A 25,772-nucleotide genomic window follows, 5' to 3' on the forward strand; every position below is an offset into this window, starting at 1 on the left:
TATTGTTATTTATTATTCGCTTCGACTAAGCACATTCGGAGTATTAGTTGGTGAGCTCATTCCATCCTTTTTATTTTTTGAAATGTTGATTTAAGTGAAAGATAGCTAGACTTTTAAGTATAACAATGTATTCGGAAGTAATAAGTAGAAAAAATTAAAGGTTTGTGAAGTAATCAGAAAGATGAGGAATTCTTAAGCGATGTTATCAATGGATGTGGTTTATGTTGCTGGAAGTCATTAACGTTCATCTAATACTTATACCAACTATGTTTACAACAAAGGAAAGGCAGAGTATTTGGCATAGCTATCGAAAACTAACAAAGACGTTTAACTTCGAAACTGGTGTCATATTTCGTTAGATAAAAAAGTACTCAATATATAAAGACAGAAGTTGAGCGTCTCTGTTTCTGTAGATAGCACTACACAGCCAAGGGAACTAAACACATTACACAAAAAAGCGAACGCTGTCACAATGACTCTCAAATCTGCGATGTATTTATTTCTAATCAGTATTATAATAAGTTTTTCTTATCGATAAACGTGTATAATCTCTACATATGACTGTATGACACAGTAATAAAATAGACATAAGGTCCGAAATAAATAAACAAAAAATAAAATAAAACCACAAACACTACTTCTGCATATGATCCAAAATCCATGTTACGTACGTTCCCACATTGGTGTACACATTCGGGTAGTCCAGGTGGCACTTGTTCGGTCCGAAGGCGAGCAACCCATGCAGCACGTACCGATCGGCCCCGTCTACCTTTTGGATCGCCTGCAACGGTGCCGAAGCCGTGTCGAACACACAATTGCTCACCGGTCCGCCGCCGTCCTGCTCGATGCAAATCTGCCGGAAGGTCTTCTCCAGCGGGATTCGCTCGCGGCTGTACTTGCGCTGGCACTCGACCGAATCTACCACCTTCACTTCGGCCCGTTGCATCCGCGGTTGATCCCGGTGGTTCTTCCAACCGGACCGGATGTAGCTGGCCGGTTTGAAGCTACGCAGGGCCTTGGTCAGCGGCAGGCAGACGGGTGCGATGTTTTCCCGATCGACGTCGGCCGTCGAGTAGAGCCGGATCAGGGCTATGTTGTTCGCGAAGCGGGGCTTGTTGTACTGCTGGTGCACGGTGATGGTTTCGATGCCGATGGACTGCGTTGGGGGTGCGCAAGCGTTGGAACCTGCAAGGAATTGGGATGCATAGAAAATATTGTAAAACTAATGAACTTTTTTTTTTCAGTGTATCGTCGCGCTAAGAAGGGCGCTGCATATAAACCTCAAATACGGACACGTTTAATACTGACAGCTGCGGCGGGAATCAAACCCAGCACGATGAAGTTAAATGCTTAGTGACACTAGCCACACGACCACGAAGCCACACAAATTATTACTATTAGGCCTAAAGTCATCCGCGGACACAGTCAAGGCGAAAAGCCTACAAAATGTGAAAGCTTCAAACGGTATAAAGCAAGGCGGAGCGGCGTTCCTGAGCAAATCCAAGCAAAGAATCACAAACACAAACAGGAAGTTTGTATATTTCCTGAAATCAAAAACAGGAAGTAGTGTTCAGCTGCGCTGAGAACCAAACAGGTAAGAAAATCAAGCGAATCAGGTCGGACAATGGGAATGAATATGTTAAATGTAAACATGAAGAGTCTGTACAATCCGGCAAGTAAATATCATGAGTTGCAGTGCCGCGCCTGCAAAACATCCATAGTTTTTTAGTAGGATATGGTGAGATCCAGTGACCAAACTATTTCAGTTGGGTCCTGTTTCAGTCTTGGGGCAGGACACTGTGCTGGAGAGTACATTTCCCTTCACAGAGTTGCTCAGAATTACTCCAGATTGCTCCCGTTTTTACCTGGGTGTTGCCTGATTTATCGCAAAATCAAAACAATATTGCCCTATATCTCGCTTTTCTTGCAGTTTTAGAGAGTTTTAGGGGTGTTTTTCAACAAATTTCGTCGATCACTGGTGAAAAGAGTTACTCAGAATTTCTCAGGGTTACTCTTGTTTGCACAGTGTCTTGCCCCTAGGTCCCGAGTAAAACGGTATCATACAATATCAATACAGGTTATCATTTTCTGATTATACATGTAATCGTAGAATGGATCGTACACTAATGATACTATAAATCATATTGATGATAGCACATATGATATTCGAAGTTTGAATGATAGACCGAATGGGTTGTTAAGTATCGCTACCATTCAAAAATGCTAGTTTTCTCGAACAAAATTTTTGCAAAATCATACATGCTACAATCACTTTATCATCATGTTTATGATACGGTGAATAATAAAAACAAAACGGAAATATTTCACCATGGCGCAATCTGTTTTACCGACCGAAAAAAAGTACACCCCTGCGGGCACTTGACACTGTCAAGTTTAGCTACGATAACGCGAATCATTGTTTACTTCCACGGCGTTTTTTATTTAGAAAATCGGGAATCGAACCGTTAGTTTTCCGTGTTCAAGCTGTTCCAGTAGCTTCCTGTGTGGTGCTTACGCACTACACCAAATTGGATCAGTGCTCGCGGTTGTTTGAAACCCAGTAATGTTGGGAAGGCGAGAAGCAGGTCGTGTCGGGGAAGAATCGGAAGAATCTTCAGGAGGAAAAAGGAAAATTTGGAGGAATGAATACAGTATTCTTCTCAACGGATCGACCAAACTTGGACCCGAGCTTTGACATTGGAATCGATGCTGGATTTATTTTCTTGAACGATGCAGTAACGACGGAGGATCGGAGAGTGCACACGGTAATGCATATACCATAATATACCGTCTACGGCATGGGATGTTGGTGTTTGTTTGAAATATTTTAGCCAAGCACTGCTGGGTTAGATCGTGGATCACAAGGTACGTTCTCACAAGCTACAATATTTACGTTTTGATTATGATCTTGCGATCTGAGTACAGCAGAAAAGCATTAATAATAATTGATTGCGACCATCGAGTTAATTGAAAACAGATTATCAAAAATTATTTATGAATCATAGAAGGAATCATTATCATTAATACTATGATAATTGAAAGGTTTTGAATGATCTCATTTCGAAGACTTAAATCATTCAATCATAAATATATTATTATGTATTTCATTATTATACTACAAATGAACATCTTACAATATGCATGATACCATGAACCATAATTTTCTATTCGGGGTTTCAGTTCTATACATACATATTTCATGGCTTACAAAAACCACAGACAAACAGACGTAACACTCTTCAAAACGGCTTGGCACATGCATTTAACGATCAATTCAAATTTCATTTCTTTTGCGCGATCATTCTACCATGGTGCAGATGCGCTAGTGTTCGATCGCTTCGACGTTTGCCAGTGTACACATTGCTGAATGATGCAAATGAAAATTACAGCGATTTGTGTAGTGGTGTGCGTGTTATACACACGACAAATCGACATCCATCATGGCCGACATATATCGCGCGGTTCTACCAACAGGTGGCAGTATGCTCATAAAAAGACACTGGTAAAAGCTTTTGATGAGTTTCCTCTAAGAGTTACGTCTGTTTGTCTGTGCTGTAACCGTTCGGTTCCCAGTTTTCACTTGCTGGCTCCACCGCAAGTCCTTTTTCCTTTCCCCTCCCGACTACAACCCTGAAAATAAACAAAATACACATGCACATGCAGTTGGCACTCACTGGTTGATGATTTGTCAGTGAGTGAGCCTGTTTCACTTTCCCGTGTTCCTGACATTGATGCCAGACAAAGTCGTGCAGTTTGAGCGTGAGTAAAATATACCCACTAATACTTATTGAATTCTCACTGACAGATGACGCTAGTGACCAGCGGACATTAGGGTGTGGAAACATGAACATAAAATTAACATAGCTGTCAAATATAAAAATAAAATAATAATAGTAAGAATTGATTTTTATGAAGGGGAAGTTTTATCAAAGCCTCCTTGTTGGCAGAAGACGGTCTCTTTTTAATACCGATCCTCGAAAGGAATTGAAGAGCGCGCGCGAATAGTGTAATAATTCGAGGTTAGAATAATTGTTAAAAAGAAACCTCTTAGTGGTGAAAATTTCTATAATTTTGTGTTGTCTTTTCTTTAAATTTAGGATCAAAGTACAGAGTTGTTTGTCAGCATAAGTGTTAGTAATTTCCAAGCAGAAACAAAACAAACAATTGGTTAGTAGTGTTAATAAGTGTTAGTACAAACATAAAAATTAATGTGTGTTAAAATTCATAGATCAAATGACAATAACGATACACAACAACTGTTAAAATAGTCACTATGACTGGCTAAAATCAAGAAAAAGGTAATTCATGTAAAGCTAAATAGTGAGGGTGTTTGAGGTTAGGTATGGTGCGTCACGGGTGCTAATTTCTGGTGATAAGGTCCACACCAGGGACCTTTTTCTTTTGTATTATTGTTCCAACAGTGACAGATGAACAACGGTTGACATTTCCGAAGTTTGGGTAGTGGATGAGGTGGCTGTTCCGGGTTTTCCGTTGTAATCGTCTCCGGTTCGAACACCTTGTGAGAAGCGCACGTCCGAAGAACGCCACTATGATCCACCCGCCTTGCTGAAGCACATTCGTCATCTTCCATGTTCCGTCACCGTGAACCAATCGCCATTGTTTCCCAAAGCTTCTATGGAAGTAGCCCAACCACCAACCAACTATCGTTCGGCGATCCGTCGGCACGTGGGAAGTCAAGTGTCACGAACTGCCCCACCCTAGTTCGGTACCGTCGACATCAAATCAGCCAAACCGCTACCAAGAACCGATCGTCCGATACTCCGTCGGCAATAGAGATGCCCCGCCTTCTGGCCAATTACCAAGAAGTGGCCCATCCTAGTCCAGCAACCGTCGGGAAGAACCAAGCAAACCCGCTAACACCACTACCAACCGTCGCCAGGATCCGGATCCAGACTTCAAGTACCAAGCATGCTAAAGATAAGTACCCTTAAGTGACGTCACCCTTGTAAATAAACCCTATGTAATTAGATAGCTTCAGTGGTAGCCCATTATTGAGAGAGAGCAGCCCTGAATTGTAGACTTTCTCACCCCTTTTCTTTGTTCGTTGTTTCCGGGTTCCGATAGAGAACCGTTCAAGCCTTGCCTTTTAAGTGATTGGTTATTTCTTAGCGTTTGTCCCCTAAATTGTTAGTTTGGACACCCTTACTCCGACACTTGCCCCTCATGTGAGTCAGAGTTCCTGTAATGGGAATTTTGTCGGAATTAGACGACAAACTATTAGTCTTAGTAAGCCATGCAATTTTTATGTATAGAAATAGAAAATAAATTAATCATTCTTGTTCCAACTGCCAACTGAAGTAGTTTGGTCTCAGGCTCTCATAATATCCTACCAAAAGGTTTTGGGCTCAGAGAGTTCGGATAGTGAGGAACATATTTTTTCAAAACTCAAGAAAAAGTTCTATCTTCAAGAATCACAAGAAAAAGTCTCTTCAAGTTTACTTCAAGATGGTCAACCCGGCGGAGAATTCCCAGCAAGGCCGAGGTGGAGACTACCCGGAATCGGATCCACGCAATCCACGGTACGACAAGCCTACCGGCAATTGAACTTCTGCTTGGCCGTGAGAACTGGTCAACGTGGAAATTTGCGGTACAAACGTTCCTGGAACTGGAAGATTTATGGGAAGTCGTGAAGCCAACGCCGAATGCCGATGGAACCGATCCGGTGGTGGACGCTGTGAAGGACCGAAGAGCGCGAGCGAAAATTATCCTTTTGCTCGATCCGGTGAACTACGTGCATGTGAGGGAAGCGAAGTCCGCACGGGAAGCGTGGTCGAAGTTGGAGGCAGCATTCGAGGACTCTGGATTGATCCGGAAAGTCGAACTGTTGAGAAAACTCATATTGCTTTTTTCACTGAAAATTTTCCTTGCTTCGCTGAGCAACATGACGTTTTCTTCCAGCGAAGGCTTACGCGATACAGAAAATCGCTGAATTTCACACTAACACTGCAGAAAATCTGTCAACAATAACTCAATACACATGCATTTTCAGCGAAAAGATCTATTTGCGTGACAACAATCCACTCCCATGACTACGGGGCGGCCGCCGTCAAATATCAGGATTGCCAACTGTCCGGCGACTGCTGTCAGTTTTCTTTGTCGCCGAATCTGGCGCTGGGTCTTCGGCGCGGAAACCCAAAGGTGGGAATAAAATGTTGGGGTTTGCGCGCAATAACAACCTCCTTGACAACCAGCAACTCCATGGAGACGTTTGTTAACGACGTCATAGCAACCGCACACCAACTACGTGGGATTGGCTTCGAGATCACCGACGAATGGATTGGGACACTTTTGCTGGCCGGTCTACCTGAGGAATATCGGCCGATGATTATGGCTTTTGAAAATTCCGGAGCGGCGATTACCGGTGACGTCATCAAGACTAAACTGCTGCAGGAAATCAGAGTACCATCGTCGGGCGCCGCGTTTGCCAGCAACAAGCATGGACGGAAACCAGCCAAGCAGAGTGAGAAGCCCAATCCATCTTCAAGCAAGGGTCCGAAGTGTAGGCGGTGTCACAAATTTGGTCACATTGCCAGGGATTGCTCGTCAAGAGAGCCGAAGAAAAGCGACGGAAATGCCTGGTGCACGGTGATGTCTGCGATTGAAGAGGACGACGACGATTGGTACTTCGACTCGGGGGCATCCAATCACTTTGCGAAGACGGCTCAAGCTCTTGAAGAATCTACCAAGTGCGGTGGTACCGTCGTAGCTGCAAACCGTGGAGCGATGAAGATAGTCGCAAAAGGAAGCATGAAGTTGAAGCCCGCCTGCTGCCCGGACGAACCAGCAATCACGGTGAATGGAGTGCAGGTAATTCCGGATTTGTCCACGAATTTACTCTCCGTGAACCAAATAGTGGAACGGGGACACACGGTGACGTTTACCAAGGAAGGCGTGAGCGTTGTCAACCCGAACGGTGACGTTATTGCGACTGGTAGTAGGAAGCGTAGCCTGTTCAAGCTGGACCTGGTGCAGTCATCGCGAGCACTGGCATGTGCGTCAAATGGAACTGCAGCTCTGTGGCACAAGCGGCTTGGCCACATCAACTACGACAGTCTACAAAGGATGAAGCGTGGATTGGTTTCCGGCATCGAATTCGCAGAGCCGCCCCGGAGCAACGACAAGTGCAAGGTATGTGCTATGGGTAAGCAGACACGTTTGCCGTTTAGCAAATCCGGTTCACGAGCGTCGGATCTCCTCGAGGTGGTCCATTCGGATATCTGTGGTCCGAAGCCAAATCGCTGGGTGGCAGCCGCTATTACTTGACCTTCACGGATGACAAGTCTCGTCGAATCTTCGTATATTTCCTGGAAGAAAAATCAGCACTGAGTGTATATGAAGCATTTGAAGATTTTCGTTGCATGGCTGAGCGACACACAGGGAAGAAGCTGAAGACGATACGAACCGATAATGGCAAGGAATTCACGATCCGGAAGCTGGAGGACCATTTGAAGCATCTGGGAATCCGTCACCAAACCACGGCGGACTACACACCTGAACAAAATGGTCTGGCGGAGCGAGTCAACAGGACCATCGTCGAACGAGCGCGGTGTATGCTTTTCGAAGCGGGGCTGCCGAAAACGTTTTGAGCTGAAGCAACAGCAACGGCCGTGTATCTCATAAATCGGTCGCCAACCAAGGGGCATTCAGCGACACCAGAGGAAGTTTGGAGCGACAGGAAGCCAAACCTGGCACACGTACGAGTTTTTGGTTCGAAGGTAATGGCGCACGTACCGAAGCCGAAGCGCAAAAAGTGGGATGCCAAAGCATTCGAGTGCATACTCACCGGATTCTACGAGGATACAAAAGCATATCGTTTGTGGGACCCGAAATCGAAGAAGATCATCAAGAGTCGAGATGTTACCTTCGTTAGCGAAGCAGGAGAAAAACCGTCATCTTCTAACAGCATGCAGCTTGCAGAACCGGAACGAAAAGTCGTTAGACTGGATCTGGGGGATCCATTTCCGGTACCAGAGGTGTCCGAACCGGAAGCAACCGAAGCAAGACACGTCGAAGATGACCAGGTGCCTGCGGAAGAACATCAGTCAAGCTCTGAAGATGAGGATTTCCTTGACCCAATCAGTGACGTGACAAACTCTGCGCTCCCTTCGCGATCATCTTCAAATCCGCCCCTGTCACAGGCGTTGAGGCGCAGCGGACGGGAGCGCTACCTACCAGGCAAGTTAAAAGATTTTTTCTTTCCGAGTAGAGGACTTCCTTCCGGTCAATTTTCAGACCATCAACCCGAGTCTGATGGAAACGAGGATATTATCGACCTGCCTGGGCCGGCAGCTCGGCCTACAGCTAGTGGCCCGCAACAGGGACTAGCAGCGAGACGTCAACCGCCAACCGGTGGTGATCCACGTACCCCGTCCGAAGCATTGAAGGGACCTAAAGCGAAACTGTGGAAGCAAGCGATGGACGACGAGTACCAGGCACAGATCGAGAACAACACTTGGGAACTGGTAGAACTACCGGCGGGCCGAAAAGCCATCGGCAGCAAGTGGATCTTCAAATCGAAGGAGGACGAAAAAGGGAACATTGTGCGACACAAGCAACCAGTCTTGGCTCAAGGTTTCAACCAGAAGTTCGGCGTGGATTTCGACGAAGTCTTTACTCCCGTTGCCAAGCAGGTGACTCTCAGGACGTTACTCACGGTGGCCAGCCGTCGCGGAATGCTTGTGAAGCACATGGACGTGAAAACCGCATACCTGCATGGGAAGTTGTATGAAACCATCTACATGCGGCAACCGGAGGGATACGCCATGGGAGAACCAAACACGGTGTGCATGCTCAAAAGGAGCATATACGGGCTCAAGCAATCCGCACGAGTGTGGAACCAAAGCATCGATGCAGTCCTACGAAAAATGGGGTTCGTTCCATCAGCAGCAGACCCATGTCTGTACGTGCGAAAGAAGGGCAACACGTTCACCTACATACTACTCTATGTGGACGACATGTTAGTAGTTTGCAGGACAGAGGAGGAGTTCAAGGCTATACACCGGGCACTGCAACAGCACTTCAACGTGACGGCATTAGGAGATGTGAAGCACTTCCTAGGAATCGAGATCGAGAGGGATGGTAACGGATTCCTGCTGAATCAAGAACAGTCTCTGGCTCTCACCATATCCTACCAAAAAATTTCCCCGGTAATCAAGGGTTCATAAACCGCAACTAGCTTATGCGCCAATCTGAACGTACATCCAGATTGCTAGCTTGGTGTTTTACGCCCGACTAACTGCTGAGAACGAAGCTCAGGGCAGGTTCTGTGGATCACTCGAACATCCGATCAAAAACCTCAAAACACTTTTCTCGGATCTCTCACCAACGCCAACGAATAAAGCCGATCACTCCTTGGCTACGAAATCAACCGATAAACAAAACTCACTCCAAATCAACACAAACAATACACTCAACAACTCGACCTTCTCATGCAAGCCTGTTCTGTTAGGGATAATCTATATTGAATGCCAGTTTGTTCGGTTACAGTGGTATTTATCGTTCGCAATTGGTATCGTTTCTGCGTATGGGCCCTAATCCCTAACCTGCCTGGGGTGTGTGTGTGGCTTAACCTATAGGTACCTTTTTTCTCGTTGCGGCCGATCTGCTACCGATGCTGCGCTCTTGGTGCTCGGTGTACGGGCGGGAAACGTGGTAATGGGACGCCGGCACTCATGCGTCTACGTCAAATGCTGGTCACTCATACGCTCGGGTCACAGCAAGCTTCGGATTCGTGGGGACGTGACTGATTCGTGGGATCGAAGGGGGGCGTTGCTAGCTCGACCCACGCGCACTGATTGATTGCGACCACGAGTCGACTACCTGCTATCCCGTATCCGATCCTGCTGATGCTCGTTTGAACCAGGTGTCGACGGGGCACGTGGTTCTCGGAAGCTGCTTTCGAAACGGCTGGATTTACTACGACACGTTTTGCGCCGCCAGGATCTTCGACCCTGTCACTTGTCAGTCTTCCACAGACGGGGGATTCACGCCGGTTCACGATGGACTCACGCTGATCACACGCCGGCTTCACCGGCCCTCGTGGCGGTCCCTTAGGGATGCTCGCTCGGTGAGGCGGGCTCGTTTGCTCGCCAACTTCCGTCCTGGGAATGAAAATATTCCAAACGGAAAAGCCACTTTCTCGTGGCTATGGATAGCCACGTGTTAAAATCACCCCAATATCTAGCTAACATCACTTTATTCCTACCTTTTCGTTTCGTTTTAAGTTTCACACACTTTTTTCCGTTTTCTAGCTTTTAGTCCAGTTTTAGTCCTAATAAAATAAACGTTTTAACTAGTAGAACTTATTATAATAACTTTACAAGATTTTTAGCTACCTTTAAGGCACTTTACACTTCACACGTGCAACTGTAGAACAATCCTATCACCTTTGGACTTGCAGGTTTTTAAAACAACTTGTCACGATGGAATCAGACTGTAAAATGATCGCCTGATTTAGATCTGGAGTGGGCAAAGGTCTCATTTAGACCAAGATTTTACTACTACCGTCGCGAAATTCTTGGCGGAAGTTACTAGATCTTTATATGTGCCTAAAGTTTTGTCCCTTTTATCCTCCTGTCCATCTTACCTGAACCTGACCTTCTATCTCTTTCTGTAGGTAGATTTTTTTAATTTAAACTTTTCTCATTATTGTTTAGACTACTGTGATAATTTGAGAATCCACTGAATCTTCATTTCTCAGTGAAATTTCACACTAATCAAACTTATTTTGTTTAACTGTTGTGCATCCGACGCTCCTGTCATGAACTCAACCGAACTTGTGTATTCCAGCCGCTGCGAAGTCGTGTGCGAAATTCGACTGTGATGATAATGAATTTCGGCCGAGTCTAAATGGGTGCAAATGTTGCAATATATCCATTTGGACACCCAAAATCTGGCAATCATCGTAGTTGTAAAATGGTCAAAATTGCACGTCTACTGGTGCATACACTCATCTCCCGTATTCATCCGCCATGGGAGGTGTTTATTTGGTTTAAAATGAATTCAATAGGGGAAGTGGTTCACCAGGATGAAGGAGAAGTGGTTCACCTAGGATGAACCAAACTGTCATACGCTTCTCTCACCGCTCAATTTAAACTCTCTCTCTATCTTGCTATTTGCGCATAGTCACTATCCGATTTTACAACTGTTACATTTATTTAGATATCATTCATGGCAGTGGATGTATGGGAAAGAAAAGTCATTCATCGACCCTGCAGATTCCCACCCCAGGGCTAGTGAGTTACAGTGCTAAAACTCATAGTTTGTCGTCTAATTCCGACACTCATCCTCGACAATGTAGTTTAGTAATCCTAACTTTTCTCTTACTAACTACAATTATGTTGCAATAGTTTCGTCAGTAAGTCAGCCAAAATGAACTCGGTGGACAATACTTCAGAATGATTTGCTGCTGCTCTTAAAGATCACGAACGTAGAAATATTTGTGCGATGTGCTTTGACCGCTTCTCAATCTTTCCGTTTTCCATCAGTCGACTACAGCTCTTGTTGTCTTCGAATGTGGCTATTGACAACGACACGTCTTCAACTAGAACGACCCTCAGCCAACCTTCAACCAACTCAAATTTTGGCATGCTTCGATTCCGTTGACGATAGCACCACGCAGGTTTGATGCCACCTCCAAGCCGTATCAGGAAACCGGAATTAGACTTCATGTTCCGATGGTTGCCGGCTCAATCGGCACTCGCATACATCACGAGCCTATTGGCTGTGGATCCAAGTATAAATTTGTGGCTACTAGTTGACTTCAAGTACCTCAATACCCTTTTGGCCTCGTGCCAGTGAACCGCTGATGCGACTTTGGTATTGAGTGTTGTTTAAAAAAAGTCGCTTCTTCCCCTCCTCCTTCTACTGAAGGTAGCCAGGATCCAATGGTGTTTTCGATGGCTTAGCATTTTTCAGATTAAACCGTTCCGCGAGCCTCAGGATATACTGTTCTTGATTCAGCAGAAACCCGTTGCCATCCCTCTCGATCTCGATTTCTAGGAAGTGCTTCACATCTCCTAATGGAGGAATTCTCACAGAATCCTGAGAGGATTCTCCATAGAATCCTGAGAGGATTCTCGACAGAATCCTGAGAGGATTCTCGAAAGAATCCTGAGAGGATTCTCGAAAGAATCCTGAGAGGATTCTCCACAGAATCCTGAAAGGATTCTCCACAGAATCCTGAGAGGATTCTCCACAGAATCCTGAGAGGACTCTCCACAGAATCCTGAGATAATTTTCAACAGAATTGTGAGAGGATTTTCCTCAGAATCCTAAGAGGATTCTTTACAAAGTCCCGAAAGGATTCTCCACAGAATCCTGGCAAAACCGAACAGCTTCCAGAGGAGTGGAAGAAAGTGATAATCTGCCCCGTGCACAAGAGTGACGACCATTTAGAATGTGAATACTACATAGCAATCACCATTTTTAATGCTGCCAACAAAGTTGTTTCCCAGATCATCTTCCAGCGTCTTCGACTGTCGCCTAAAACGAATGAGTTCGTGGGAAATTATCAAGCCGGTTCCATTTAAGGACGGTCGACAATGGCCCAGATCTTCACCGTACGGAAAATCCTCCAAAACTGCGCCGTGACTACCAGGTCCGCACGCATCACCTGTAGATCGACTTCAATGCGTTATATAACAGTATCGACCGCTCTAAGCTGTGGAAAATCATGGACGGAAGCAGATTTCCCGGAAAGATGATTATACCAATCAACACAGAGCTGAACATACGCCTAGACAAAGAACATGTTAGAACCATACTTCAACGAGTCTGTACCAATCAACACAATCGGCAGAGCACATCTCTACATCGAAATCACTAGCAGTTTCACCAGGACGCACGAACTAAATATGGCGTTATGGAAGCCTCCGACCCGTCCAACATAGTCGAACCCAGTTGAACTTGGTGTCTGTGGCTTTCAGACAAATCAACGTTATTGCCAATTATAACTTCCGAAGCCTTGATCTCTGCTTCGTCAGTGCTCAAGATGTTGCTACGCTCATAGCAACTGCTCCATCGCCGTTAGTTAAAGAGGTAATCATTATCCTCCGTTGATGTTTAAAATGTCCACCAGTCCTGCGATACTGAAATATCTGGTCCGGTATCCTACGATTTCTAACAAGCCGACCACCTAGGTATTGAATCTTTTCAAAGGAAGGATATTCTCGATGCATATGATGTCGATAAAGCTACACTAACTCTCTATCATATTCTGGGACGGTTTAGGGACAAAACGTCAAAAGGGACAAAACGTCGAAAACGAGTAATCTAAGCAAATAGTGAGTTCTTCTGTTAAAGGAAACCCATTCTTTCACTTGTAACTGCCGACTAGTTCAAATGGGAGCCTTCCTGAGACTCCTGACCTCAGGGTCGGCATGCTTCTTGACCTTCGTGGGCAGGGAATAATCCTATATCCTATATATAAAACAAGTTTTTACTATTACGACACAACTTCCATCAGGTGGAGCGACCCTAAGTCGATATACCCCTTACTATTCTATATTAATTAGGATATCTCAATGAATATAATGTAATTGGCACTTATGTGGAACATTGGCAATTTTACCCTTGTTGGCGATACTCGCCTTGCCGTTCTTCGAAGGACTTTCTTCGCTAGTCCTAGACTAGCACCGATTAGCACTTCACTCGCGGAAATTGCACCCTAGCACAGAAGTTTTCTAAGTCCCTTCTACGGGAGGACTTTGCCGTTTTCTGTGTTAACACACGCGCCGGGGGTACTGAACTTCAAGACCGTGTCATCGACCGACCAGAGAACGAGACGAGAAGAGATCGAACGTACTGTCTACTTCAACGTGTATTTTGTTACTATTCTACTATATACAATTTTGCTGTATCCACAGCGTTGTCGACTGACCATCGTGGTCACTCGTGCTCTCTCTCATGCATCTTCATTAATGGGAATGAGAGGAAAACAGGGCTGTTTGGTCAATTTGTTATTCTAGGGTATGTACAGATAGTGGCTATATCCAACAACCCTAGTAGCGATAAAGTTGGCGTTTCAGTGTAAAAAAATAGTAAATATAATGTGTTGCCCGACCACGCGAAACTCTTCTCGTTCTATTCGGAAGATCCTCTAGGGATCAGTTCAAAAATTTATAAGAAAAAAATCTTCTAGTACCATTGTTTGCACTTTCTGCGGGTTTCCGTCAGAAATTTCTCAAGGATGTCCCATAGATATTATTTTTAGAAATTTCTCGGAAACTCCTCCAGATATTTATTTACAAATTCATCTCGAAATCTCTAAGAGTTTTTCATTCTTGGAAATTTTTCCAGGATTCTTGCTCAAGGAATTTCTTCAGAGATATCTTAAGGAACGAATCCCTAACGAATTTCTCCAGATATAACTTCAGATTTTTTTGTCCAAGAATTTATGTTCAGAAATTTTGAAAGAGTTTCTAGGAATCCCTGGAGGAACTAACGTAAGATTTCTTAAAGAAAAAAAAACAACGAAGAACTTTTGAAGAAATCCCTAGCAAAAATTTTGGAACAAATCCTTAGATTTCCGAAATATTCTTGCAGGATCCCCAAAAGAAATTTAAGAAAATGGAAGAAGATCTGAGAGAATGCCTGACGGAATTTCTCAAGAAATCTTCCGTCTAATTAACATGACAACTTTCAGTATGCAATCTACGAATTACTCCGTTACCACGCAACGCAACGCAACGCAAAATCTTCCGTCTAATTCCTGTAAAAATCTCTAGAGGTATTATTGAAGGAATCGCAGAAAGATTTTTTTTGGAGAAACCGCAGAAGGAATGCATCATAAAACTTCTTGAAAAACGTTCCTGAGAGTTTCTGGAGGAATCCGTAGACGTCATCCTGAAGCAATCCTTGTAGAAATATCTAAAGAAACACTTGGATGAACTTTTATAAAAATTCTTGCTAAAAACTCTTGAGAGATTTCTAATAAATGCGATACAAATTCCATGGAAATATTTCTGGAGGAATTTCAGAATCTGCAGAGAAATTCGTAGAGGTATCTTTGGAGGAAATCCTAGAGGAGTTTCAGGGAAAATTCCTGAATAAATCTTTGGAGGAATTCGTGAAGAAATCCATGTGCAAAATCCTAAAAGGATCACTGAAAAAAATTCTGAAAAATATTACCGCTGGCTGTGGGAGTTTTTAAACGAACCTTTGAAAGAAACTGTTCACTCTTAGTGACTACCCAGTCATCTGAGAGCATTCTGTGGAGAATTCTGAGAGGAGAATTCTGAGAGAATTCTGTGAATTATCCTGAGACGATTCTGTGAATTATCTATGATTCTGTGAAAAAGCCTAAGATAATTCTGAGGAGAATCCCGACAGGATTCTGTAGAGAATTCTGTGGAGAATCCTGAGAGGGTTCTGTGGAGAATCTTGGGATTATTCTGTGGAGAATCCTAAGAGGATTCTATGAAAAAACATGTCTGAGAGGATTCTGTGGAGAATTCCCAGAGGGTTATGTGGAGAATCCTGAGAGGATTCTATGGAAAATCATGTCTGAGATGATTCTGTGGAGAATCCTGAGAGGATTCTGCGGAGAATCCTGAGAGGATTCTGTTGAAAATCTGAGAGGATTTTTTGGAGAGTCCTAAGAGGATTCTGTGGAGATTCCTGAGAGGATTTTGTGAAAAATCCTGTGGATTCTGTGGAGAATCCTGAGGGAATTTTGGGAGAATCCTTGAGGATTATGTGGAGAACCCTGACAGGATTCTGTGGAGGATTCTGAGAGGATACTGTGGACAATCCTGGGAGGGTTCTGTGGAGAATTTTGAGAGGATTCTGTGGAGAACAGAACCCTAAGAGGATTCTATGGAAAATCATATCTGAGAGGATTCTGTGGAGAATTCTGAGAGGAAAACCATGGAAAACCATGTATGTGAGGATTCTGTAGAAAATCCTCAGAGAATTATGTGGACAATCCTTTGAAGGGTTTTGTGGAGAATTCTGAGAGGATTATGTGGAGAATCCTGGGAGGATTTTGTGGAGAATCCTGAAACGATTTTGTGGAGAGCCCTAAGAGGAGTCTGTTGTGAATCCGAAAAGGGTTTTGTAGAAAATCTAAAATCCCTGGAAAATTAACCTACAAAGAATTTCTGAAACAATCTTTGGAAGATTTTATGAACGAATTCCTATAGTAATTTAGTAGAGTAAGATATCGACGCTGTGGCTGCTTGGTGTGCCTCAAACGGAATGGAGCTGAACGCGATCAAGTGTAATCTAATAAGTTACAGCAAGTCGCAAACGCTCTTGACTTTTGGTTACAGAGCAAATGGGATAGTGCTATAACGAGTTAACTCCATCAAGGATGGGGCAGCAGGGACGGATGTCCTGGGGCCTGACGCACCCCCCCCGCTTGCGAGTCAGCCGCGTAGTTGCCGGCTAAGAATAGGACTACTAACCCCAATTCAAGGTGTCAAGCGACCCGTGCCGAGGAATGAGTGATCGAGGGGGTGAAAAAGATGCTCGATCTTTAACGGAGCCTGTGGGGTACCTGGGCACCCCCCACAGTATGCTGTCCCTTACCGCGTTAATGCAGAGCTCTGGCGTGGTGGACATTATTTCTCGTGCAACTCGTGGGAACAATGAGCAAGAATTCAAAATCAAATAATTTAGGTGGAAGTAGCGGTGCGATCAACCCCTTCGCAAGAAGCGGGTTGATGAGGTCTCCGACAAGGAGAAGCGAGGAGTCAGGTGCTGGAAGCTGCTTACGCAGCTCAAGCGTGGGAGCTCCTGTCCACTCCACGGCAAGCCAGCCGGCGGAGGTCATGGACGGAGCATGGTTGCTGAGGGCCATCAGCCAAGTTGCAGAAAAAGGACGGCCCGCATTTGAGGTAGCTGAGCAGCAGCTCGGCAAAATTATCGACTTTGCGACAACTAAGTCGAATATAAGCAAGGACCTGAAAACGGCCTTGCTTCGGCTTAGGGCGTCTGTCGATAATGCCAAGCAGGAGCACGCGGTTGCGTTGCTGGCTGCAGCAGCGGCGGAACCCGCAAAGGAGAAAGCTTCTAAGTTTACACAAACGGAGGCCTTCTCCTTCGCGGGTAGTCCGAAGAGAGTGGAAGCGAATGCTCGCGACAAAAGCGACAAGCATTCGCAGAAGCGGGCGAGGCAGCCGTCAGGTGAGGAGCTGTCTGGCGGCGCCCGCAAGGCTAGGCGTATAATAACCCCGAAAGCCGGTGGTTATGCCGGAAAGTCGGACCCCAGCCAGGGTTCCCGGAAAACTGGGAAGGGTGGGCCTGAAAAGGCCGGCCCGTCCCGGATTGATGGGAACAAGGGGTTGCGACCAATGGTGGGCCCTCAGCAGCCACAGAGCAGGGCGGTCCAAGGAGAAGACCCTCCTTGGACAAAGGTAGAGCGGAAGAAGAAGAAGAAGGTGAATCCGCAGGTAGAAGTGAAGGACGCCAAGCCAAGGCGTAGGAAGGCAGGTGCCAGGCGCGAAAAAGGTGACGCTATCGTCATCAAGACCGAACAGTCGAAATACTCGGACGTCTTGAAGGCGATGAGGTGCGACGCCAAGCTCGAGGGTCTTGGAGCCGACGTACGCAGTATCAGACGTACTCGTACGGGCGAAATGATCCTGGAGCTTAAGCGCCGCCTACAAGAGGCTGGCAGAAGAGGTCCTTGGTGATGGAGTGGAGGTGAGGGCTCTTACGCATGAGGCGACTCTGAAGGTCAAAGACCTAGACGAGATCACCGAAGCGGAAGAGCTCGTCACGGCACTGCGGCAACAGTGCGATGTTCAGGTGGCCGCCACAGCCGTCAGGCTGCGGAAGGGGCCAGCAGGGACACAGATAGCTCTGGTTCAGCTACCTGTGGCGGATGTTAAAAAGTCCGTTAAAGTAGGGAGTATTAAGGTGGGCTGGTGTGTTTGTCACCTGACATTCCACGAGCCACCTGAGGTTTGCTTCAGGTGTCTGGAACCAGGACACAAGTCGTGGCACTGCAAAGGCCCCGACAGGCGCAAACTGTGTAGGCGATGCGGCGCTGAAGGCCATAAGGCCCAAAGCTGCACGAGTCCGCCCATCTGCATGATCTGTACCGGGAAAACCTCGAAAAACAGACATGCGATGGGTGGTCCAGGGTGCCCGGCCTTTAAGAAAGCCGCAGTGAGCAACAAATCACAGTGCAGGTAACGCAGCTGAACCTGAACCACTGTGATGCGGCTCAGCAACTGCTTTGTCAGGCGGTTTCTGAGTGGGAGACGGATATCGCCATCATTTCGGACCCATACCGAGTACCCGCCGGCAACGGCAACTGGGCCTCGGATGGGACCAGGAAAATGGCGGCGATATGGACGACGGGTAAATACCCCGTGCAGGAGTTGGTGTCTACTACCTATGAGGGCTTCGTGGTCGCCAAAGTAAACGGGGTCTTCTTCTGTAGCTGTTATGCGCCTCCGCGGTGGCCGATCGAGCGGTTCACGCAAATGCTGGACCGCTTAACGACCGTGCTAACAGGGCGAAGGCCGGTGGTAATAGCGGGTGACTTTAATGCCTGGGCTGTGGAATGGGGAAGCCGTTTCACGAACCAGCGGGGTCAGATCCTGCTAGAAACACTGGCCATCTTAGATGTCGACTTGGCTAACGTCGGTACCAAGAGTACCTATAGTCGAAATGGAGCGGAGTCAATTATTGACGTGACCTTTTGTAGTCCTGGCCTAACAAGTAGTTCGAACTGGAGAGTAGATGATGGCTACACTCACAGCGACCACCTGGCGGTTCGCTACAGTATCGACTACAACAACAGCAGACAGCGGATAGAAGAAGAGGCGGCTAGGCCAAGGCCAAGCCCTCGTAGGTGGAAGACATCATACTTCGACGAAGAGGTATTTAGGGAAGCGCTCCGCCGTGAGCGAAACTTACTCGGTTTAGACGGCGACGAGCTGGTAGCGGTGCTCTCACGTGCGTGTGATGCGACCATGCCTAGGCGAGTCCACCCTAGAAATGGGAGGCCACCGGCTTACTGGTGGACCGACGCGATTGCGGACCTGCGCCGCGCCTGCCTACGGGCTAGGCGGCGGATGCAGCGAGCACGATCAGAGGAAGAGCGAAACGAACGGCGGGTGGTGTTCGCCGCTGCAAAAGCCGCGCTCAAGACCGAGATAAGAGCAAGCAAGAAGGCCTGCTTTGAGGGTCTCTGTCAGAGTGCCAATACGACCCCGTGGGGTGATGCCTACAGGATCGTTATGGCCAAGACGAGAGGTGTGATGGCTCCTACAGAGCAATCTCCAGAGATGTTGGAGGGGATCATTGGAGGACTTTTTCCGCGTCATGATCCTAGTCCTTGGCCTCCTTTCGTAGGACAGCCGGGGACTGGGGCTGGCGATGAGGAAATGGTCACCGATGTGGAACTTGCGGGGATAGCTAAGTCCCTTAGCGTAGGTAAGGCCCCAGGTCCGGACGGAGTTCCGAACCTGGCCTTAAAAGTTGCTATTGCAGAAGCTCCCGAGATGTTCAGGTCTGCTATGCAGAAATGCCTGGACGAGGGAGTTTTCCCAGAAGCTTGGAAGAGGCAGAGCCTGGTACTATTGCCAAAGGCGGGGAAACCACCCGGAGACCCGTCGGCATATAGACCAATATGCTTGATTGACACGGCGGGGAAGGTGCTCGAAAAGATCATCCTCAATAGAATGTTGAAGTTCACTGAGGGCGTAAATGGTCTCTCGAGCAACCAGTATGGCTTCCGGAAGGGGAGGTCCACCGTAGACGCTATCTTGTCGGTTACAAAAACCGCCGAGAAAGCACTCGAGCCTAAGAGGAGGGGAATTCGCTTTTGCGGGGTAGTGACTCTGGATGTAAGGAATGCATTTAATAGCGCCAGTTGGGCTGCTATTGCTGATGCGCTCTTGCGTCTGGGGATACCGGAGTACTTGTACAAGATTCTCGGAAGCTACTTCCAGAATCGCGTACTAGTATACAACACGGAGGTGGGTCGGAAGTGCTTTCACATAACCTCAGGAGTCCCGCAAGGTTCCATCCTGGGTCCGGTGTTATGGAATGTCATGTACGACGAGGTGTTGAGGTTAGAGTACCCAGTGGGAGTGGTGATTGTCGGGTTTGCCGACGATATTACGCTCGAAGTCTACGGTGAAACGATCGAGGAGGTGAAGTTGACTACCGACCACTCGATCAAGGTTGTGGAGGCGTGGATGCGGTCCAGAAAACTGGAGCTGGCTCACCACAAGACAGAGGTGACGGTTGTTAACAACATGCAGTCGGCGCAGCAGACGGAGATCAGTGTAGGAGAGTGCACTATCCTGTCGAAGCGCTCTGTCAAGCACTTGGGCGTGATGATCGACGATAAGCTTACCTTCGGTAGCCACGTCGATTATGCCTGTAAAAGAGCCTCCACAGCTATTGCGGCACTGTCCCGGATGATGTCCAATAGCTCAGCGGTGTACGCCAGTAAGCGCAAGCTTCTGGCTAGTGTTGCTACGTCCATACTTAGGTATGGCGGCCCGGCGTGGGGTACCGCGCTAAGTACTGAATGCTACCGACGGAAGCTGGAAAGTACTTACAGGCTTATGTGTCTGAGGGTTGCAAGCGCGTACCGTACCGTGTCACACGACGCTCTCTGTGTCATTACTGGTATGGTGCCCATCAGCATTCTTATCAGTGAGGATATGGAGTGCTTCGAAATGCGCGGCACAAGAGGCATACGCAAGACTGTCAGGATGGCCTCTATGGTCAAATGGCAGCGCGCGTGGGACAGTTCCACCAAAGGAAGGTGGACCCATAGGTTGATACCGAGGGTAGATAGTTGGATTAATAGGCGCCATGGGGAAGTTTCATTCCACCTGACACAGGTCCTTACAGGTCATGGTTGCTTCCGACAGTATCTACACCGTTTCGGGCATGCGGATTCTCCCGAATGCCCAGTGTGCAATGGTTTAGAGGAAACGGCGGAACACGTTTTGTTCGTGTGCCCGCGTTTTCGCACAATGCGTGACCGCATGCTTGCCACAACTCCGGACAACTTGGTCCAGAGAATGTGTAGGGATGAGATTAGCTGGAATGCCGTTTCAACGGCTATCACCCATATCGTCTGGGAGCTACAAAGGAGGTGGCGCGTGGACTCGGAGAATGGTTAGTCCAGATGCAGTACAAGAGGTGGTCCAGGGGTTCGAAGTCGGCTTCGTAGGTCATACCGGTGCCCTGCGGTCGAGATCGACCCTTACAGCGATTAAGTGGCCGCGGAGAGGAAGTCCCGGTAGCGGTGCTGTCGTGGCGTCAGTCTACTGGGTTGGATCTGAGCCCGCGGTTGGAAAGGGGTCCCCGGCAAGGGTCGGGGTAGGTGAGACCCTGCTGTCTGCAACCTACGGATGCAGCTGATAAGGCCTGAAGGGTAGTGATACCCTTGCCTTCAGCAGGTCAGATCGGGTTGCATGTGGGCATCAGTTCTTGATGTCCGCTCAGCAGTAGGGCGCGGGCGGGGTTGACCCTGCCCGCCTTCCGAGGACAAAGGGAGTGGCGAGGACCACTCGGGAAACTGGCTAAGCGCCAGCATGCTATCGTGATGGACTCTCCAGTGCGAGTCATCGATGTTCGTTGCTGCTAGGCTACGGCAGCTAACCTTGAGGGTGCGATATGCACTAGCCCCTCTCTGAAGCAATACCTTCTTGGTGGTTCCGGAGAGACGTAGGGTTTGGCGACCATAGGAATGTGTTTTAGTGGGTCGAGGAGAGAGTAGTCCTGGCTTCTACCGGCATTGTAGAAGACGGCCTCATCCCCACACTACCCTAACCTTCTTGTTAGGGTGTCTGATGAGCAGATTTATCCCCCTATGGTTTAGAAGGAAAAAAAAAAAAGGATCTAGGAGTAATTATGGACTGCAAGTTAAGTTTTAACGACCGACAACCGCTAAGGCTTTTGCTGTTCTTGGGTTCGTCCGACGAAATGCCTCTGAGTTCCGTGATGCGTACGTTTTAAAAAGTGTTTACTGTTCGCTTGTCCGAAGTATTCTCGAGTATGCGGTTCAAATCTGGGCTCCATATAGGGAAACCCAAAATCGGACGTATAGAAAGGGTCGATTCAAATATGACGTCCATCATTTTTCCGGATTTCTAGACCCCCCCTCCCCCCACTGTCACGCTTTTTTGTATACCTTATACATGGCGTGTCACACTTTCTCAGACCCCCCCTCCCCCCTAAATGATGGACGTCATATTTGAACGACCCCAAAGGGTCCAACGGTGCTTCATTCGCTATGCTTTACGGAGACTACCGTGGTCTGACTCACTACAGCTGCCACCGTACAACGACCGATGTCAACTTATAAGACTGGAGCCATTGCGCAAGCGCCGCTTGTATTTACAAAGAATGTTTGCATACGATGTACTTAGCAACAGGATTGACTGCCCGGAACTTCTTCAGCAAGCGCGGTTCTTTGTACCTGCACGCCGAACACGCCAGCGAACTTCATTCATTACTGGTCGACATCATACAGTTTACGGCCAAAACAATCCGCTAGAGCGATGTTTTAATGCACTTAAGGGCGGAAGGGACGGTCGGGGAAATATCCGCCATTGCTCTGTTGCTACTAAGATGGTAATCTCAGATTCTACTTCATATTTTGCAACAAAAACCTATCACTGTGTATGCTCACTTGCAGTGCATATGCTGATTGTTTTTCAGCATCTTCAGTGCGATAGAACTCGAGATTACCATCTTCAAAATCGCGAGGCAAATTGTTAGAAAGAGAGGCAAGATAGGAAAAATAACACGGCGTCCCGTTTCACCTTAACAATGTTGAATGTTTTGACTTTAATATAAGTAGAACTCGTTTTAAGAATATTATTAGAAATGGTATGTAGTTTAGCATTAAATCAGTCTGTGAAGCCCAGCTGAAGACGGCGGAAAATATTATCCTAAATAATCCGTAGCAGAATTTCTGAAGCAGAACATTGGAGGAATTTCTGAAGGAATCTTTGGAAGATTTATTTAGAAGTTCTTTGTAAAACTACTCACTCAAGAATTTTTGAACTCTCAATTTTCCTAAGGAATCGATGGATACATTTCTAAAAGAATCCATGGATTATTTTCTGAAAGAAATCATGGAAAATTTCTGAAACAATCAATGGAGCAATTTCAGATTACTAAAGAGGAATTTCTGTAGCAATCCAGGGAAGATTAACAAAACAATAACTGAAAATGTATAAGAATCCATGGAACGATTTCGGTAGGAATTCATGCAAGTTCGTGGATAAATGTGTGGATACATCTCTAGAAAATATCGAAGGCATTTTTGAAGAAATCCCTGGCAAATTTACTAACGTTTGCATGGAAAAATCCATTGATGGTTTTTATAAATAAATCTTTCAAGAATCTGGAGGAATCTTGCGAAGAATTTTTGTAAAAACCCAAAAAGGATTTCTAAGATTTTTCAAAACAAATGGTTGAGATTCTTTTGGAGTAATATCTAGTGACACTTATGAAGGAATTCCTGGAAGAATTACTTAATTAATCTCTAAAGAATATTACCAAAAAAATTCTTAATAGATTTTTAAAATAATGGAAGACTCTGCGATGGTCCTTCGTCGAGGAGCTAGAGAACTGCCCTAATAGAAAAATATGATACAACGTGCTTAACAACCCTTTCGGGCTATCATCTTGATCATACACGGAATGATACAATCATTCACCCAATCGCCAGTGTATAATACATTTTTATTAGGGTGGGCTGCGGATATTCAGGAAGGCTTAAGTGTGGAAGATTAATCGAGCACCTGAAACATTTCGACCCTCACTGTAACGTAAATAAGATCTCGGGGTCGTTTTTCCAATAAGAACGTATCTCTCTTTCCCTTTAACGTCTACGATGGTAACTCACTAATCAGCGATAAGGGGTGCAAACTAAACACGTGTCACAGGGGTGGAATGTACACTCAAAATCTACTTACCCCGGTATTTCAACTTTATACCTCAAAAGCACAGGAAAAACCCGATTTTCAGCCAGTTCAAAGGAAGACGAGGTTTGCTTGCTCCTTTTCGAGCACGGAAATACGAAAATCAAGAAGATAGCTTATTAGCTCAAGGATGCGCCTTTGTATAAAGAAGAAGCGACTACCTTTCAACTTAATAACATGTTTGGGTTTATTTGTCCCTAAAAGGCCCTAACTGACGTCACAAATAGATAATAGAGAGTACTTGCCAGGGGCTTCATGCCCAGATGATGTTCCTGGTCACTGTAGTACAGCATGTCCAGTAGTATGAGACAAACATCAAATTCTCGCTCCAGTCGACTTTTTTGATTCCATTTAGGTCCCATATGAAGTGTACAACATTTCAGCGCAATCGGTGAAACTATAATTTAGCGCAAGCGGTTCAAAGTTTTCATGGGATTTACTATGGGAAAAGTTACACTTTCAGATAAAAAATCCCAGAGGTCGCCCCTTGTCCCCTTAATTCAAATCGATCAATGCTTCTTGTAGAAAAATCATTTATGAAACTTTCCTTCGAAGACCGCAAAACGGTTGGATGCTTGTGGAAAAAGTTATATATTTATTACCGATTAGTGATCGAACGAACGGCTTTTTGGTTTGTTTTATTAGCAGCACTGTAGCTGCTGCCTTGGCTGCTGCTGTTTCTGGGGGTGGTGATGCCTCCCGCCACCTCATGCAACAACGGCAGCAGCAGTGCTGCTGATAAAACAAAACAAAAAGCCGTTCGTTGGATTACTAATCTGTAATAAATCAATAACTTTTTCCACAAACATCCAATCGTTTTGCGGTCTTCGAAGGAAAGTTTCATAAATGATTATTCGACAAGAAGCGTTGGTCGATTTGAATTATGGCGACTAAGGGCGACCTCTGGGATTTTTTGTTTGAAAGTGTAACTTTTCCCATAGTAAATCCAATGCAAACTTTGAACCGCTTGCGCTAAATTATAGTTTCACCGATTGCGCTGAAATTTTGTACAGTTCATATGGGGCCTAAATGGGATCTAAAAAGTCGACTGGAGCAAGGATTTATTTTTTTCATACAAGCGTGTCCCACACTAATGTCCAGCCGGTGTTACCCTGACGGAGGCGCAGACGGCGGGTGGGGTGGTCGTTGTTGGCTTGGTTGGTGGTGGTTCGGAGTAACTTCGTGGGCCTAGCAGGTGAGCCGATGCTCCGACACTGCTGTTCCGGCGAAAGGGCCAGAGGGATTCTCACGGAGAACTATAGCGGTTGCCACCGATGAACCACAGGGGAACGATGGCGGTGCTGGGTTGGCTTGACGACCTGAGGAGGCCTACTGACGATGATGGAAGCGATGACGGTTGCCACCGGATATTACAGCTGGTTTGCGGGGGCCTAGCAGTGCGAGCGGATACTCCTACACTGCTCTCTTGGCGTAATCGACCTGCGGAGGTCTGACGGTGATGGTAGCGATGGCGGTTGCCACCGGTTGGAAGATTTCCGGCTCTAAACGGCCAACTCGGAATGGCGGACTGGGGATCACCGCCCCAAATCACAATGGTGGAATGCCAGAGAACAATAGGCTTGGAAAACGCAGATGCTCCCGTCGGTTGGCTTGAAACTTCTCTGTCCCGATCTTGACAAGCTGGACGACCCCTATAGCGAGGGGCTTCTGATCGTGCGCACTGATGGTTGGCCGACCGGGGTTGGAGCTTTCTGCGAAAATAGCCGGAACTTGTTCCGGAAAACCAAAAGAAAAAGGCCCTGATGTGGACCTGCCATATTGGCATTAGCCTCCCTATTGTGACGTCTCTTTATAATGTTCTTTTTAAACAATTACCTT

At 46.4% G+C, this 25,772-nt stretch overlaps 1 protein-coding gene across 1 annotated transcript in view; it reads right to left on the reverse strand.

Moving 5' to 3' along the window:
• Positions 1-473: 473 nt before the first annotated feature.
• Positions 474-25,772, reverse strand: part of LOC115259541 (polyserase-2-like) — a 28,986-nt gene continuing 3,687 nt past the window's right edge. The window contains exon 3 of the mRNA XM_062846606.1: positions 474-1,185. Within this exon, the coding sequence (XP_062702590.1) occupies positions 635-1,185 (551 nt within the window). The 3' untranslated portion in view covers positions 474-634. The remainder of the gene's footprint in view (positions 1,186-25,772) is intronic.

This window comes from Aedes albopictus, chromosome 1, assembly GCF_035046485.1.
Source record: "Aedes albopictus strain Foshan chromosome 1, AalbF5, whole genome shotgun sequence".
NCBI lineage: Eukaryota > Metazoa > Arthropoda > Insecta > Diptera > Culicidae > Aedes > Aedes albopictus.